Raw genomic sequence first — 17,273 nt, 5'->3', positions numbered from 1 at the left:
CGTTTGCCAGAAGCTGGGAATGGGTAACGGGATGGATCACTTGATGATTCCCTGTTCTGTTCATTCCCTCTGGGGCACCTGGCATTGGCCAGTGTCGGCAGACAGGATACTGGGCTAGATGGACCATTGGTCTGACCCAGTCTGGCCGTTCTTATGTGTTTGTGCCCTGAATCTTCCTTTACCCAGGTCTGCAGAGCTGGTGAGCGCTGTACATTAACCCACCTGCTCATGGATTCACAGGGTTTGCTGAAGTAGTACTGATGTTTATAGACAGCCCTAGTGAGGGCACTGTGCTCCGGGGGCAAGAAGCTGTGTCCATGTACAAGTACCAGGTACCCCTTTTCAGAAAATCCTCGCTCCAGGCGTGGAATCATAAATGGATTATTCCTTGACCGTATGAATTCACCCACAGTTCCAGCAGAGCACACTGCGTAAAGAAAACGAGCTTCGTAACTGTGTTTGAGGTGTGGGTGCCGAGATGATGGGCCGCCTGGAAACACTCTGGACCTGAATAAATACCTTGGGCACTCTGTCAGCAGCACACTGGGCTTCCAGAGATGTTCTGCCCGGTCTGGAATGTTTTCAGATCTACTCCCTGACTCTGTGAGGCAGAGGGGGCGTGCTGGTCTCTCTGGGGAGCAGGCTTCTCCCCTTACCGGTGTATGATCCTTCTCTGTGAGGCTGGTTAACAGAGCCAAAGAAACTTTCTGCATGGGGATCGTCTGAAACTACGGGGCGAGATCTAGAACGTTTGGAACCCTGAATAAATAGGAACTGGAGCTGAAGAGAAGGGGAGCAAATGTGGAGTAAGATCCCAGAGAAAGTGGCAAAAGCAGAGAGCAATGAATGAATCCACGACGTTCAGCTCTTGTTTCTGGAGGACGGGGATTTGGAGACACGGAGATAAAATCAGGTTGACAGGACTAGCTCCCCCTCACCCTGCTCCAGAAAAGGAGACTGCACTTTGGCCTATGCAGCTTTTTTATATTCCTAAAATCTCTGAAATGGCCTCAGAAGAGGCTGCGTATTATGGCCCGAGAGTGAGACCCCGTACTCAGGTTGTGCTAACCAGACCGGGGGCAGAGGGTGAGGTTCTGCTGGCCAAACTAAAACAGGTGCGCTCTCGAAGGCTGGTCTCGTTGTGACTCGGCCCTCCGGCTGCCGTTTTACCGGACGTTTCAGGTTAGAATGTGTTGCTCTGTTGTCGGTTCAGTGCCAGCAGTCTTAAGGATCTCTCTCCCTCTCTTTCAGTTCTACGGCTATCGACCAATGCCGGTCAGTGGAAGGAGCCCGCCAGCAAGGTGACCCATGCGTTAGTCAATATCAGGTAAGGCGTGGGAATGAATAGCAGCGTTGGAGTTCTTGGGAGGTGTTCTGCGTGGCTCTGCCCTGTTTCAACACTTCCATGTTTGTTGCACAGAGTTTGTTTTGGAATTTGATTTGCTGTGTTAGGCTAAATTGCTGCCTTCAGCAAAGAGGGTGGAGGGCTCATGAAAGTGTGAACTACTTTTTATAATAATGCTGAGCTCTTCCGGGGGTTCTGTGCTGTCAAAGCACCTAATGAGTTAATCCTTATTGCACCCCTTGCAGGCTGGCAGGGCGATTGTGGGTCAAATGGGCTTTCACTCTTGCTTGATTCCATTGCATTCATGAGTCTAAAATCGCTGCTTCTGAGTTGTCTGCTCGTGGTGTCAGTCTTGCCCACAGAGATCCTCTTTGCAGAGCCCATAATAGAGGCTTTGAGCCCATTCCCAAGCCCCCTTTAAAACTGCAAGGAATTAAAAAAAATAAGGAAAAAAAAATGTAAAAATGCTTATTTGAAGATGGTTTCAGTGGAACCTATTGAACTCTCCTGCCCCGGGGCCACAAATCAGTCACTAGTCAGTGGGGCTAGGGATTAACTGTCCCTATTGCCGTATTAGTCCACAGCTGTAGAGGCTTCCATCAGAGCTTCAAAGTTTCTTGCTCTGAAATTTCTAGTTCCAAGCCATTGCTGAAGACAGAACGCTGGGCTGGATGGCCCAGGGGTCTGACCCAGTTTGGTTGGAAGGTGGAGGGAGGGGAATTTAGTGTTTGACTTCAAAATTAATTTAAAATTAAAAACCCATGTCAGCTACCAAGGCTTGTGCCCACCTGCACCCCAGTCACTCCTTGGCTGTTGGATCCCTTTCTCCCACCTTTTGGTGTGTTTTTCTCATTGCCGATGGGGTGTTCCGTGGGGCGGGCAGGCTCTGCACCATTCTCCGTGCCTGGGAAGCGCCAAGCACCATGTGGGCACCGCCGTGTAAATAATCAGTGGCATTGGCCATATTTTCCAGAAGGGGAAACTGAGGCCCAAGTCCACACTAAACGTCAGGAGCAGAGTCCAAATTGGAAGTGCCCTGAGGCGTGCTGCCTTCCTGGGAAGTAGAACGTAGCTCGGTGGAGCTGTCTAGGTTCTTTGCAATTCTTTCACAACAGACAACAGCGTGTACAAGGCAAACTCCCTCTGAGGGCACATTTCAAGGAAATACTTGTTTTATGTGTCTCTTAACCACCTTTACAGGTTTCGTCTGTAAGTTTCATTTCCTCACTTAGAGCTTCCAGAAGACTTACTTTGTTCCCATCTTTATTTTTCATAAACAGATCTGAAAATGAAACCTTTGTGGGCAGATAATACTCCCTAAATGAAGCCGCAGAGCAGATAGCATTTAAAGTGTCACAAGTGTCTGCCCTTGGAGTGCTCTGGAAATGCAGAAGCCTTTCTCTAAACTGGGAAGGGAGTATTCACAGGTGGAAAGCATGTGGCTGCTCAGGTTTCTAGGCTTGATCTGTAGCCTGTAAACGAGCAGGTTCACTTTCCTGTCTGGGCACTCAGTCTCCCCAACACTTATTCATTAAAAGTGATCCTCTCAAGCAGCTGAAAAGATAAAAGCAAACAATTGGCAACGTGATTTCCTTCCCACTGCTGCCCTCGCCGGGGGCACCCAACAGCCGGCAGAGCGGGTGGACGGGGGAAACTGGCCCCATAGGCTCCTGTTTTAGCTTTGAGAGAGATTTTTGTTGTTGTTGCTCCGTGCGTGCTGTTCTTCCACCCTCCCTTTCAGTTCAGATCCCTTCTGTGTCATGAATTGTAGTTCCCTGTGGGAGGCTGTCAGAGCCCCTCTTCCTGGGCAAAGGTTTTTGAGCAGGTCCTGGTGATGCCACTACAGTATCACTTAGAACCCTGGGATTTCTTTAATCCGTATTAGCCTGGTGGCCGGCCTGCGTGCAGCCCAGACTGCGCTTGGGGGAGCTGATCATCCAGCAGTTGACAAAGATTGTATCCATGCCGCTTCAACTTGAGCAAAGCTCGCGTGGACTTGCCTGCCGACCCTGGCTGGGCTGGAGTGGTGGGTTCTGTTGTGAAGCTGTGTTCTTCCGTCTTGCAGGCGGGGCTTCCATTTCTGTGGGCCGGACTTTCAAGACTATTGCACATAAACCATCACCCTGTTTCCCATTTTAGTCTCTGTAATTTCTCCTCGCTGCTCTGTGCTGTCTGCTGGGGCCTGCAGCATCTGCTGGTCACACATACTGTGTGAAAGGCGAGAAGGGCTGCGTTTCTCCCAAGGAAGGCAAGGCATTCCGATTTAGGCAGGTTGTTTATGCAGGTCTCAGTTGGTCAAAATGTGGGCACTCCTGCATCTTGGACTGGCATATCATGGAAGCTTTAGAAACTGGCTTTTACCCTTAATCCCAACCAGTGGCTTGGTGCCAGTGGGCCATTGTCTACTGTTGGCATGTTTTGTTCAAAGACTCTCAGCTTCAACCGTCAAGGAAAGATTTGGGTTGTTCTCTGCATACAAGCAGAGCTACGTTTTGGTCCTCATTGTGATGGCTGAAGTTAAATTACTCCCAGGATGGGAAGTTGGTGGTTGCCTAGGGATCAGTGATCATGACCTGATTGCTTTCAATAAAGGCAAATGGAGGACAGTCCCAGCCAATGATATACATACTTAGTACTTCAAAAGGGCTCATTTCCCAAAGATGAAGAAAATTATTAGTGAAATTGATTGGGAGGAAAAATGTAGACAGAAAAATATGAATGAAAAGTGGGAGTATTTTAACTGATTAGGTGGCCAAAAAGCCACAACACCACAATCAAGAAAGAGGACAACTTTGGCTAAAAGCCCATTCTTGTTCATTTGGGGGAGTGAAAGCAGAGATTAGAAATAAAAAAGCAATGTCAAACATGGGGAAAAAGGGGAAATAGATTGCAATCGATATAAATGAGGAGTCATGAAGTTTTAGCAAATTGATAAGGTAAGCTAAAGACCAGGGAAACTCTATGGCTGGCAGAGCCAAGGGCAATAAGGAGGATTTTAAGTATATTCGGAATGAAAGAAATCCAAGTGGTGGTATAGACCCATTATCAGATGGAGATGGTAACATTGTTGTTAATGAAAAGGCAGAAATTTTTGAGATATTTCTATTCAGCGTTTGAAAAGGAGCAGGATGATGTATTGAAATCACACGAGGATGAGGAAGTACTTTCCAATCCATTAGTTACTGCGGAGAACAGTGGTGCTGGAACAGTTTTTATAATGGGGGTGCTGCAGATGGAAATCATGTATTTGGGTTGTTGCTACCACTTCAAGCCAACAGGTCCGGCAGCACCCCGGTTCCAGCACCTACGATGGAGAATGTTAAACAACATCTGCTAGAGATAAACATTTTGAAATCTGCAGGCCCAGATAACTTTCACCCGAGAGTCCTAAAAGAGTTGGCTGGGGAGATGTATGGCTTGCTGCTGTTAAATTTTAATAAATCTTGGAGTACAGGGGAAATACCAGAAGACTGGAAGAGCGCTAATGTTGTGCCCTATTCATGAACGGCAAGTGGGTTGACTAGGGTAAGTATAGACTGGTTAGCCTGGGCAAAATAACGGGAACGCCAATCCAGGATTCAATCACCAAAGAATTAAAGGCTAGGAATACAATTATTGCCAACAACGTGGTTTTTTGGAAAATAGTTCTTGCCAAGCAAACCTGATCTCATTCTCTGAGGTAAGTTTGGTTGATAAAGATAACTGCAGATGTAATATACTTCACTTCTGTAAGGGGTTTGACTTAGCATCACATAGAATCATAGAATATCAGGGTTGGAAGGGACCTCAGGAGGTCATCTAGTCCAACCCCCTGCTCAAAGCAGGACCAATCCCCAACTAAATCATCCGAGCCAGGGCTTTGTCAAGCCTGACCTTAAAAATATCTAAGGAAGGAGATTCCACCACCTCCCTAGGTAACGCATTCCAGTGCTTCACCACCCTCCTAATGAAAAAGTTTTTCCTAATGTCCAACCTAAACCTCCCCCACTGCAACTTGAGACCATTACTCCTTGTTCTGTCATCAGCTACCACTGAGAACAGTCTAGTTCCATCCTCTTTGGAACTCCCTTTCAGGTAGTTGAAAGCAGCTATCAAATCCCCCCTCATTCTTCTCTTCTGCAAACTAAACAATCCCATGTTTGTCTCTCTTCATAAGTCATGTGTTCCAGTCCCCTAATCATTTTTGTAGCCCTCCGCTGGACGTTTTCCAATTTTTCCACATCCTTCTTGTAGTGTGTGGCCCAAAACTGGACACAGTACTCCAGATGAGGCCTCACCAATGTCGAATAGAGGGGAATGATCACATCCCTCGATCTTCTGGCAGTACCCCTACGTATACATCCCAAAATGCCATTGGCCTTCTTGGTAACAAGGGCACACTGTTGGCTCATATCCAGCTTCTCGTCCACTGTAACCCCTAGGTCCCTTTCTGCAGAACTGCTGCCAAGCCATTCAATCCCTAGTTTGTAGCGGTGCATGGGGTTCTTCTGTCCTAAGTGCAGGACTCTGCACTTGTCGTTGTTGAACCTCATCAGATTTCTTTTGGCCCAATCCTCTAATTCGTCTAGGTCCCTCTGTATCCTATCCCTACCCTCCAGCGTATCTACCATTCCTCCCAGTTTAGTGTCATCTGCAAACTTGCTGAGGGTGCAATCCACACCATCCTCCAGATCATTTTTGAAGATATTGAACAAAACCGGCCCCAGGACCGACCCTTGGGGCACTCCACTTGATACCGGCCGCCAACTAGACATGGAGCCATTGATCACTACCCGTTGAGCCCGACAATCTAACCAGCTTTCTATCCACCTTATAGTGCATTCATCCAGCCCATACTTCCTTAACTTGCTGGCAAGAATACTGTGGGAGACTGTGTCAAAAGCTTTGCTAAAGTCAAGGAGCAACACGTCCACTGCTTTCCCCTCATCCACAGAGCCAGTTATCTCGTCATAGAAGGCACATGTCTTTCTGGTTAAAAAATAAGTGCCATGCAATGTCGATGAAGCATAGGTAAAAGGGATTAAGAACTGGCTAGGTGACAGAGAACACGAAACAATGGGTGTTGCTGAGAATAGCCCACCTTAATTGAGTCGTCTCGTCACAGGTGGTATGGCAAGACCCATTGTTTTGTGTTCTCTGTGTCTATTGTGGCAAAGTGCCAGCACTACTATGGTGGGTCCCGCGCTTTCTCTTCTTGGGGGGGGGGTGCAGGGCGCCATTTCTCGCCCCCCGATCTGGGGTATTAACTGTCTCACTAGTATCCCAGAGAAGGGGAGTGGAGAGGGAGGGACCCGGGCCCACCCTCTACTTTGGGTCGCAGCCCAGGGGCCCTAGGGATAGCAGCAAACCACTTGAACTGTTGATTCCTTCCCCTGGGCTACTTCCCTCTCCAGCCCTTCAGCTTGTGGGGCTTCCTGCCCTCTCTCTGCTTGGGCCATGTTTCTCCCAACCCCTTGTGTCTGTGGAGTCCCTCTGCTCTGCACAAGCCGGGTTTCCCTTTACCCAGGGTCTTGGTCTTCTGGTCCGCCACAGCACTTCTCCAAACTCTTCTCTGCTCCCCTCCAAACTGCTGTCTGCTCCAGCACCAAACCACTCTGCTTCAACTCCTCCAACTCCCTGATTGAAGCAGGGGGTTTTATCAGGTGACTGGCTTCAGGTGCTCTAATTAATCTATAGCAACCTCTCTTCCCTCTAGAGGGAATAAGGCTTTCATCATCCTGGGGCTTACATATCTCCCCTCCATCACCCTCCTGCTGCCCTCTGGCCATGCTGTATCACAATATATTTCTTCCTACTGTATTTTCCACTGCATGCAGCCGATGAGGTAAGCTGTAGCCCATGAAAGCTTATGCCCAAATCAATGTGTTCGTCTCTAAGGTGCCACAAGGACTCCTCGTTGTTTTTTTTACTGCTGTGCATGGGGTTGTTGGTGTCAGGCACAAATGGTTGAGTTGTGTTGATTTTCCAATATGTCACTGCTGCACTGATTGGCTGAAATAAGAAACCCCAGTAGCCAGTGGATGGAAAACTGACCTTCACACCTCTGAGGAAATAAGCAACTTTCAAGGCAAGTGATTTTTTTGAGGCTAATGAGCCCCTTTATGTTAACATCTTGCAGGGAGAATTTTATTATGGCCAAGTTCAAAGGGACTGAGATGGCTCACACAGAGGGAGAGGTGGCCGCTGAATCATTGTACTCTTTTAATAGACTTTCTCCTGATCAGTAATTTTCTCAAGGTGAATAAATAGATTAACACAATGATTAATAGATTGAACTTCCCCATTATCTGTAATGGGGAATGTCTCTACAGCTTGTAGCGAGGTGTAATAGATCTTTTGATTCATGTCTTAAGTGATTCTATTTGTCCTGGTAGAACCCATCTCAACTTGGAATGAGACTGGCTAGAGTCAGAAAGCCCAAGGAGCTGCCCTGGGTGGTACTTTTCCTTTGTGCAGAAGGCACCGCTGGTTCTGCGGCTGCTGTCTGCGCCCTCACAGGAGATATTTGTGGGGCAGCGGGTATGCGGAGCATCACTTGGGCATACAGAAGGGATACGCTGGCTGTCAATCTGTGTGAGCAGCCAGACTGTGTGTGGATAGCTTAGATTTAAGTTTGAGACTGTGATGCTGTTTGCATTGGTATAGCCCTATCTCCCAGCTCTCAAATGACAGCCCCTTGCCATCTTCCAGGTGCTCCACAGAATGAACTCAGGTGCCGGGGACTGGAGTGCTGGGAGAGGAAGTGGGTAATCTCTTCTCTTCTCTTCTCTCTGAGGGAGTATGGAGTTTACTCACTTTTAGAGACAAAACTATTACAATAATTAAAGAACAATGTAATTGATAAGTTGGTCTGTGAGTGACTGCTAAAAACACATTTTACTGGCACATCTCGTGTTTACCTCCTGTCACGGAGTCCCTGGGCGATGCTCTGGAACTGCTCCCCATGAAGCCAGTCAGGACTCTGGGGCAGTCGCCTTCCTGTGAGCAGCCTGTCTTCAGGACACGCAGCTCACACAGCTTCCACCTTCCTGGGTCTGACCTCGGAGCATTCAGCATCCTCTGCCCCTCCGTGCGCTTCCCACAGCGAGTCCGCTCAGGCGGGGCTCCTGGGGAAGCCAGAGGGTCCTGCACCCCAACTTCGCAGTCAGACGTGACTCTCAGCCAGCCAGTAAAACAGAAGGTTTATTAGACGACAGGAACATGGTCTAAAACAGAGCTTGCAGGTGCAGAGAACGGGACCCCTCAGCTGGGTCCATTTTGGGGGGCAGTGAGCCAGACAACCACGTCTGCACTTCACTCCATGTCCCAGCCAGCCCCAAACTGAAAACCCCCTCCAGCCCCTCCTCCTCTGGGCTTTGTTCCTTTCCCGGGCCAGGTGGTCACCTGATTCCTTTGTTCTCCAACCCTTCAGCTCTCACCTTGCAGGGGGGAAGGGCCCAGGCCATCAGTTGCCAGGAAACAGGGTGTTGGCCATTCTCTGTGTCCAGACTCCTGCACACACCTGCCCTCTAGGGCTCTGCAATGATCATACACCCTTACTCCACCCCCTAGATACTTAAGAACTGCCTAGGGGAAACTGAGGCACCCCCACACTATTCAGAGGAAACATTAAGAACAGTCCCACTTCGTCACATCTCTCCCCCCTTCGAGATCGAACTGAGCGGGGTCACTTTAGCCGGTGACCTGGGGAAGTTCGAAGCCACCAACGTTCCCATGGATGCCCCAGCATCCCTCCCATTCCTTGGTAGGAGTTACACCAGGCCCTTCCATTTTCACACCCTCCCTTAGGTCAGGGGTGGTCGATAGCACTCGCAGGCCGCATGTGGGAAGGTTTATGCAGCCCATGCCCTTTGGCCACCCCAAGAATGTCTCCCCATTGACCATCACCTTCTGCTCCCACTGGAGGTCCAGGGGGCCTGGCCCCAGGAAACTCCACACAGACATATAGGTTGGGGTCAGGAGTGGGAGCCTGTCCACATCCCCAACCACCTGGCTGACGGAGTCTATGGCCTTGGGACCCAGCAAGGGAGCTAGACACCGGGGCTTTTCCGCAGGGTCCCCTTGGTTCAAATCGCCAGCCTGCTCAAAGGCAGTGAGGTGGGCATCCACACCCCCCCCCCCTCCTTAACCAGGGGCAGCAATTTAGTCTCGAGGTTCCCTGCGGAACTGGCCCCCCGGGATCTATCCCCACTCACCCCGGGGAGGTCCCCTAGGCCTCTCCGCTCCCCCACCGCCAGTTCATCCTGCTGCTGCTTCTGCAGCTCTTTCTCGGGCTCTCGCTGTCTCCCACGGTCCTCTTGCTCTCTCAGACTCAGCTCCAATCCCGTCCCTCTCCAATCCCCCGATGGGGAACCCGATCGTGAAGACCCTCGTCTGGTCGGGGACAGGAGTCTTGGGGATGCCTGGCTCCCACTCCAGCTGCTCCCAGATCCTGCTATAGCCCCAGTTGGGGTCAGGAATCTGTTCCTTAGAGCGGTCATCCTCCTCCAGCTGCACGATTAACTCTGCTTTGGTGAACTTTCCAACGCTCAACCCTCTCTTTTTGCACAGGGTTACACTGTCCTTCTTAAGGAGACGGTGACAGGCCATCACTCCGCTCCTCCCAAGTTGTTGTGGACTCACAGGCCCGTGTGTTCTCAGCTCCCCACGGTTTCCAGGGAGAACCCCTAGTGTGCCAGCCCTTCTCGAGGTCACCACCTCTTTGCCAGGGTCGAGCTGCAGACTCCTCCGCCCCTTGGACTGCTCGCTGCAATCCCCAGGGGAACCCTGTTACTGCACAGTCCTTCTCGCTGGTCACACACTCCCAGGGGTTAACCGCCCCCCGAAACCGCTCCTCTCTGAGCCTTCAGCAGGCCTGGTCCTCGGCAATCCCCCTTCGTGTTACTGCTCCCCAGTCACTTACTGCAGGAAGCGCCATCCACGGGGTGCAGTACATCCCACCGCTGCCACCAGTTGTCACGGAGTCCCCGGGCGATGCTCTGGAACTGCTCCCCATGACGCCAGTCAGGACTCTGGGGCAGTCGCCTTCCTGTGAGCAGCCTGTCTTCAGGACACGCAGCTCACACAGCTTCCACCTTCCTGGGTCTGACCTCGGAGCATTCAGCATCCTCTGCCCCTCCGTGCGCTTCCCACAGCGAGTCCGCTCAGGCGGGGCTCCTGGGGAAGCCAGAGGGTCCTGCACCCCAACTTCGCAGTCAGACGTGACTCTCAGCCAGCCAGTAAAACAGAAGGTTTATTAGACGACAGGAACATGGTCTAAAACAGAGCTTGCAGGTGCAGAGAACGGGACCCCTCAGCTGGGTCCATTTTGGGGGGCAGTGAGCCAGACAACCACGTCTGCACTTCACTCCATGTCCCAGCCAGCCCCAAACTGAAAACCCCCTCCAGCCCCTCCTCCTCTGGGCTTTGTTCCTTTCCCGGGCCAGGTGGTCACCTGATTCCTTTGTTCTCCAACCCTTCAGCTCTCACCTTGCAGGGGGGAAGGGCCCAGGCCATCAGTTGCCAGGAAACAGGGTGTTGGCCATTCTCTGTGTCCAGACTCCTGCACACACCTGCCCTCTAGGGCTCTGCAATGATCATACACCCTTACTCCACCCCCTAGATACTTAAGAACTGCCTAGGGGAAACTGAGGCACCCCCACACTATTCAGAGGAAACATTAAGAACAGTCCCACTTCGTCACACCTCCAATGTCACCAGAGCCTAAACCCAATGAGGGCACATCTGCACCTCCTTAGTACCTGCCTTACCACTGCCTGGCCTGCAACGCTGAAAAGGTCAGCTTACCCACCTCTTTTTTCACCACTCCACCACTGGAGGAGGGGCCGTACAGGGATTCCTTAGAAAGCTGCAGCCTGTCTGGCATGCTGCTGTGATACATGCCGTACAGCAAGGAGTCCAGTATCTCAAAGTGGGGTGAGACATGCTTGTGGTCTAGGAATATTGTAATGAATCGCTGTAGGGTTTACACAGGAGTCCTGGGAAGACACTGTGCTTCTATGCAGATCACAGGGAGCGCCACTCAGTTTGAGAGTGCAACGAGGGGTCCGTGGTGACCAGCAGATGAGTAAAGAGGGAGGACGAGCTTTGGACTGATTTGATTGGAACTCGAATAGCCAAGGGAAGTGTAAGATAAATAGAAATGTACAATAGTGCAACCCTCAAGCACTAACTTAGCAGTTGAAGAGGCAGAGGGAGCCTGCTTGGCTGAAACAACATTAGGGGATCAAGTGACCAAAGAGGCTGGCTGTACACATTGTGGGACCAGCTAGTGCCTCTCAGATCCTCTTCCCTTCCATTGTGATAGGCAGTGACCCACGGTGGTGGGTGAACGTAGCCAGGCCTAGGTGGAAGAACAGTTAGATGATGATCACCTGCACACTATGCAGCCAGGCTCTGGCAGGCAGTGGGAGTAGTTTCGTGGGCTCTGCTCTGACATTCAGGCTGGCTTGGTTTGCTCTCTAGGTCTGTTGGTATTGATTGGTATGCCCAATTGTAAATGCTGACTAGTGACAGAATGATGACTCAATTAAACTGCTCACTGAGGTATGTTTTAATAGTAATGACCTTTGGCATGCTGCCACTGCTAATCAAACCTGGCTGATCTTGTGTTATAAGATAACAAAAGGCCTTTAACTAACTAAAACAATTACTCCTGGTGCCATTGGTAGTTTGCTTTCAAATCCTCACCCCTGTTATTGCCACGGTTACAGCTGGGATAGTTACAGGAATGCAGTCTCATAAGAGTGCTCCCAGGAGTGAGCTAGCAAATGTCTTTTCTCCAATAGATGCTGCCCTGTGTCATGCAGACTCCTGTTAGCAAGACACCAGGCTGGAGGAGTGGAAAGAATTTTCCAAGATGCTTGGAATAGAGGTTTTTTAATTTGTTGTATTAAAATCCCTTTGCACCTACTTTAATTAAGCTTCACGACTCCCGCGAGAGGTAGCTGTGTGTAATAATCCTGCTTTTCCAGATGGGTACCATGGGGTGCGGAGATATTGACTCACTCAAGCGAGGGCACCTTCTAGGAGTAGAACCCAGGAGACCTGGACTCTTGGTCTACTCTACGCATTCGGCTGCTGTTTGAGGGGGCGGGTTGGAAGATCTCTTCTTGTATATCATATCTTCTGCAGTTTTTGTTGCGAGGGACTTTGGCATGGAAAAGCGGAGCTTACATGCTGTGGTGACTGTGGCAAGAGAGGATCTTGGTTTCTCTGAGTTTATATGCTCTTGCTGCTCATTCGCCACCTGACCTCACAGGTCCCTATTAGTGAAATCCTGGAGCCCTCTGCAGCAGCTAATTCTGACGTAAACAGGATTCTGGCTTTACCTGGGGATGGAGTAGGAGTAGATGGAATCTGAGGAGCAAAGATCCTGTTTTTCCATGCCAGCATGGCTAGTAATTTAAAATGGGAGGATGGGGGGAAAAAAGCAGCAAGTAACAAGCATCACTGTCTACACATAGGCTCTTCCAGTTTTCCATGGAGTCACCACTTGTTCTTTCAGCTATTTTTTCACTAGTTTCTTGTTGTTTGTCCCTTCTCCTTGTGTGTAACTCTCCAACAGAGGCAGCTGAAAATCACATCTGTTCGTAACAGTTGTGTTGGTTTCCATTTGTTGCAATTTAATCAGTTGACTCACTTTGATTCGTTTCTCTTATGGTGCATGAGCCCATGTCATTCTGCCTTGGTTTTCCTTCACCCTTCATGCAGTAGCTTAAGTCAGATGCTGTTGCTAATGGCATTGGCCCAGTTCCAGGAGTAGGGCGTGTTAGTTGAGTGGCGTTCTGGGTCTGGTCCCACCCACACAGAAAGGATACTGCAGCTCCCATCATGTGCAGCTCCCATCATGTGCAGATCAGGTAGGAAGCCATCCGGTTTCACCAAGGGACACTTCCCCTCTGTCAGCGGCTTGGGCCTGCTCTACACTTGAACTGTGCTGGCATAGCTCTCAGCTAGGGTGTGACTTCGACGATGCAGCTCTGCCGGCAGACGCCCTGGTGTAAATGCAGTGACATTGGCACACGAGTCCTTTGGACTCACTTCGCTTGGGGATCTGGTGTATCAGTTATACAGGCCGAAGGACTCTCTTGCTAGTATAACTTGCGTCCACGTGGGGGAGGGGTTAGTGGGGTCACCGTACCAGCCGATCAGTGTAGACCAAGCCTAACTCCCTCTGCCCAGATGCTGTCCCAGGTGGCCTCTGAAGGAGCGTGGCAGTGTAGGAGGCTGACACGAGTGCCCCAAGGCTGTTGGCTCTGGTTTTCTGGCAGCCCAAGGCACTTGCCAGCCCCAGTGCTGCTGTTCTGCTTTTAATGGCTTTGTTGCTCTTTTGGGTTAATTCTTTTAGGGGTTTTGCCTCTTGGACAAATGGAGGTTTGTGGAGCTGGCTGAGGTGCTGCCTGGGCCGGATTGTGCTGCAGGGGAGCGCACCCCGGCATGCGGCTATGACTCCCCTTTTGACAGGGAGAACGCAGCCTGCAGTGGTGCAAACACCTGTTGGTTGACTTGGCAATCCTGCTGCCCCAGTTACCCACCCTCTCATCTCCTCATGGCCGCAGTAAGCCGACTCCCGGGCATGTAGGCCCACTCAAAGGTGGGGAGGAGCACTTTGCTCCCGAGTCTCTGCCTGCTTCAGCCAGGCTTTCTCTTCATTGCCTGTAATCAGAGGAGCCCCTTCCCTTCTCCCCACTCAGAAAGGCAACAAGGCAGGGACGGGGAGGGTGATTTCCAGGCAGACCCATCCCTGCACTCCGGGAGCCTACTGCTCTGCAAAGTTGTCCTGCCCTAGAATCATAGAATATCAGGGTTGGAAGGGACCCCAGAAGGTCATCTAGTCCAACCCCCTGCTCGAAGCAGGACCAATTCCCAGTTAAATCATCCCAGCCAGGGCTTTGTCAAGCCTGACCTTAAAAACCTCTAAGGAAGGAGATTCTACCACCTCCCTAGGTAACGCATTCCAGTGTTTCACCACCCTCTTAGTGAAAAAGTTTTTCCTAATATCCAATCTAAACCTCCCCCACTGCAGCTTGAGACCATTACTCCTCGTTCTGTCATCTGATACCATTGAGAACAGTCTAGAGCCATCCTCTTTGGAACCCCCTTTCAGGTAGTTGAAAGCAGCTATCAAATCCCCCCTCATTCTTCTCTTCTGCAGGCTAAACAATCCCAGCTCCCTCAGCCTCTCCTCATAACTCATGTGTTCCAGACCCCTAATCATTTTTGTTGCCCTTCGCTGGACTCTCTCCAATTTATCCACATCCTTCTTGAAGTGTGGGGCCCAAAACTGGACACAGTACTCCAGATGAGGCCTCACCAATGTCGAATAGAGGGGAACGATCACATCCCTCGATCTGCTCGCTATGCCCCTACTTATACATCCCAAAATGCCATTGGCCTTCTTGGCAACAAGGGCACACTGCTGACTCATATCCAGCTTCTCGTCCACTGTCACCCCTAGGTCCTTTTCTGCAGAACTGCTGCCTAGCCATTCGGTCCCTAGTCTGTAGCTGTGCATTGGGTTCTTCCGTCCTAAGTGCAGGACCCTGCACTTATCCTTATTGAACCTCATCAGATTCATTCATTCAGGTGAGGGCCCGTTCTGCTCAGGCGATGGTAGCATGCTGGGGGAGAAGGGACCCTCTGCTGCAGAACTGCACTAGTCAGCTGCTTGGGAATCTCTCCCTATGTTCAGCAAACATGCCAGCCTGGCTATGTGGGTCTTAGCAGACAAGCGTTTACCTACCGAGCTGTTTACCCTCCGGTGAACCTTTCTGTCCTCCTGGTCCCCTGCCTCCTTAAGGTGGTAACGGTTTGTGAGGTTTGGGCAGAATCTGCTTAGCTCATGTTATTTGCATCCCCGCCCTGTTGCTTGAGGCCCTGCTGTGCAGATCCCATCTGCTCTGCACCATGGGCTGCAGGGCTGGAAAGAGGGCAGCCCTTACCGCCAATTCTTTCCTGCGCGCTGGCTCCGGTGGTGCAGACACCTGCCCTGCAGGTGTGTTGGTTAAGCCTGCTCGCTACCTGTGTGTTCTGACGGGAAGGTTAACACCTGGCACAAAGCTTCAGCTGTGGAAGTCACTGGGAGCAGCTTCTGTGGGCAGAGAGGGTGGAGTCAGTGGCTGAAGGAGGGGAAAGCATTTCTCAGTGTGATTGGGGTGACCACCTGATTGCATGGGAGTGCAGCTGACCCATCTGGCCTGCAGAACTGTATTAGCAGGGGAGAGCTCCCTCTCTCGCTTTGCTGGCTCAATGGTGCCTCTGTTGAGAAACACAAAAATTGCACGTTAGCAGTGGCTGGGTTTTTGGGTGGTAGTGGTGAATAGCTCCAAGCCACTAGACGCTTCCATTCTAGCTTCAGAGGGGTTTGCAGAAAATCACCTGTTGGACCTAAACTGCTTGACTAGACTGGATTTCCACCTGTGTGCCAATGATTGGTGTTGTCTGTGATAGCATTCCACCCATTTGTCTGTTTCATGTTCCTCTGGTTGGAATGGGAACACGCTAATGGCCTTTTTGGTTTAAGTTTGCTGCTAATGGCCCAGTAATACGCCAGCAGGGGATGCCTTAACGAGCACACTGATGGCCTCTTTAAAGTCGCTCCATCTGCCCATTCTGAAGTGACTTCTGGATCTTCCCTGGCTGTTATTACTGGTTAGGTGTGAAGGCAAGAGAATCAGAGGTACGCTTGATATGTAACCAGTAATAAAATATTTGAATCTTCCGAAGCCAGGATGTGTTTTCACCAACAGGTTTCCTGCATCTTAAGGTTGTTGTTCAATGTCAAAGACAACCAATAACACAAGGCTTCGGTTTTTACCAGCAGGGTCCTAGTAACTAGCCCTGTGGGATTGTGGATAGCCTCGGTCCAGTTCCTAGTTGACAAGTGTCACCCTCATTCTTGACCCTTTGTTGGTAGTCACAGCCTAGCAGAGAAGCCAGGCATGGACCCTGTGACTGGCGTACTCGGCTCCTAGTGTTGGTCCTACTGGGTCAGGGTTGAAGGATGCTTGGACAGATTCTGCCCATGCTGTGCCTTTTTTGAGAATAAATACAGCTTCCCTGTCTCCACTGGTACCAATCTAGCAGTAAAAATTTACTTAAATGAAGGAAAATCATTGAGCTGTTTTCTTCATAACCCAGACAACATAAATACAGTTGTGAGCCGGTGATGTTTTAAATAACGTCTTCCTCACCGGAAAACCAGCGCAGTGATGCTGCAGCTCTGATGCTCGTTTAGAGGAAATCTGTTGCTCTCTGAAGAATAGCAGCCACCCGAATTATTCTGCAGTTTGATTTTTCACTAGAAATGGAAACGTTCTCTTCTCTTAATTTTTCCTTTAGGACTAAATTGACAAAGTACCACCTCATTAAGTACATCTGCTCGTTAAGATAATGAAGTGCCTACCTTAGTCGTATACTGAAAGCAATGATAATAGATCGTTAGCATGACTCCAAAAGCTGCAGTCAATTTGAGGATTACACCAAAAATGTGGAAAACAGTCCCCAGAAGGCACAGAAAGCTAAAATACGACTTTTGTTTTATTAAAAGAAAACAGTCCACGTTGGTGGAAATGCATCCAGCTTTCAAGGGTTAGATGTTTTGTTTTCAGGAGCTCTCTCTGATGTGCACGGAGCAGATTGTGTCACACCGATAGAATTGGTGTTAGGATCACAGCAGCCAGTGAGTGCCTGATGGCACAGCCGGAGATGCTTGGAAATCGGAACACTGGCTGTTGAAAAAAGGGGAACTCTAGTGAATCGTTCTCTCTCTACACACTTAAAAACATCTCTTAGGTTCAGGCATCTTTGCATCTAATTTAGAATATTGCAGGGCTTGACCGGGGCTGAACTATAGTGGCTCAGAGAGCCCATACCCATTTTCTGGGAGGCTGCCATCTTGTGCTTCAGAATGTGAGTGTGAGATTTA

The 17,273-nt window shown here is 50.1% G+C and overlaps 1 protein-coding gene across 4 annotated transcripts in view; it reads left to right on the top strand.

Annotated features, from left to right (window-relative positions):
• Window positions 1–17,273, top strand: part of ARMH3 (armadillo like helical domain containing 3) — a 194,357-nt gene that overhangs the window by 106,407 nt on the left and 70,677 nt on the right. For all 4 annotated transcript variants that reach the window (XM_075131117.1, XM_075131116.1, XM_048857270.2 and 1 more), the window contains one exon: window positions 1,252–1,327. In XM_075131117.1, the coding sequence (XP_074987218.1) occupies window positions 1,252–1,327 (76 nt within the window). The remainder of the gene's footprint in view (window positions 1–1,251; window positions 1,328–17,273) is intronic.

This window comes from Caretta caretta, chromosome 7, assembly GCF_965140235.1.
Source record: "Caretta caretta isolate rCarCar2 chromosome 7, rCarCar1.hap1, whole genome shotgun sequence".
In the NCBI taxonomy this organism is placed as follows: domain Eukaryota; kingdom Metazoa; phylum Chordata; order Testudines; family Cheloniidae; genus Caretta; species Caretta caretta.
This window is presented reverse-complemented; position numbering and strand designations above follow the sequence as displayed.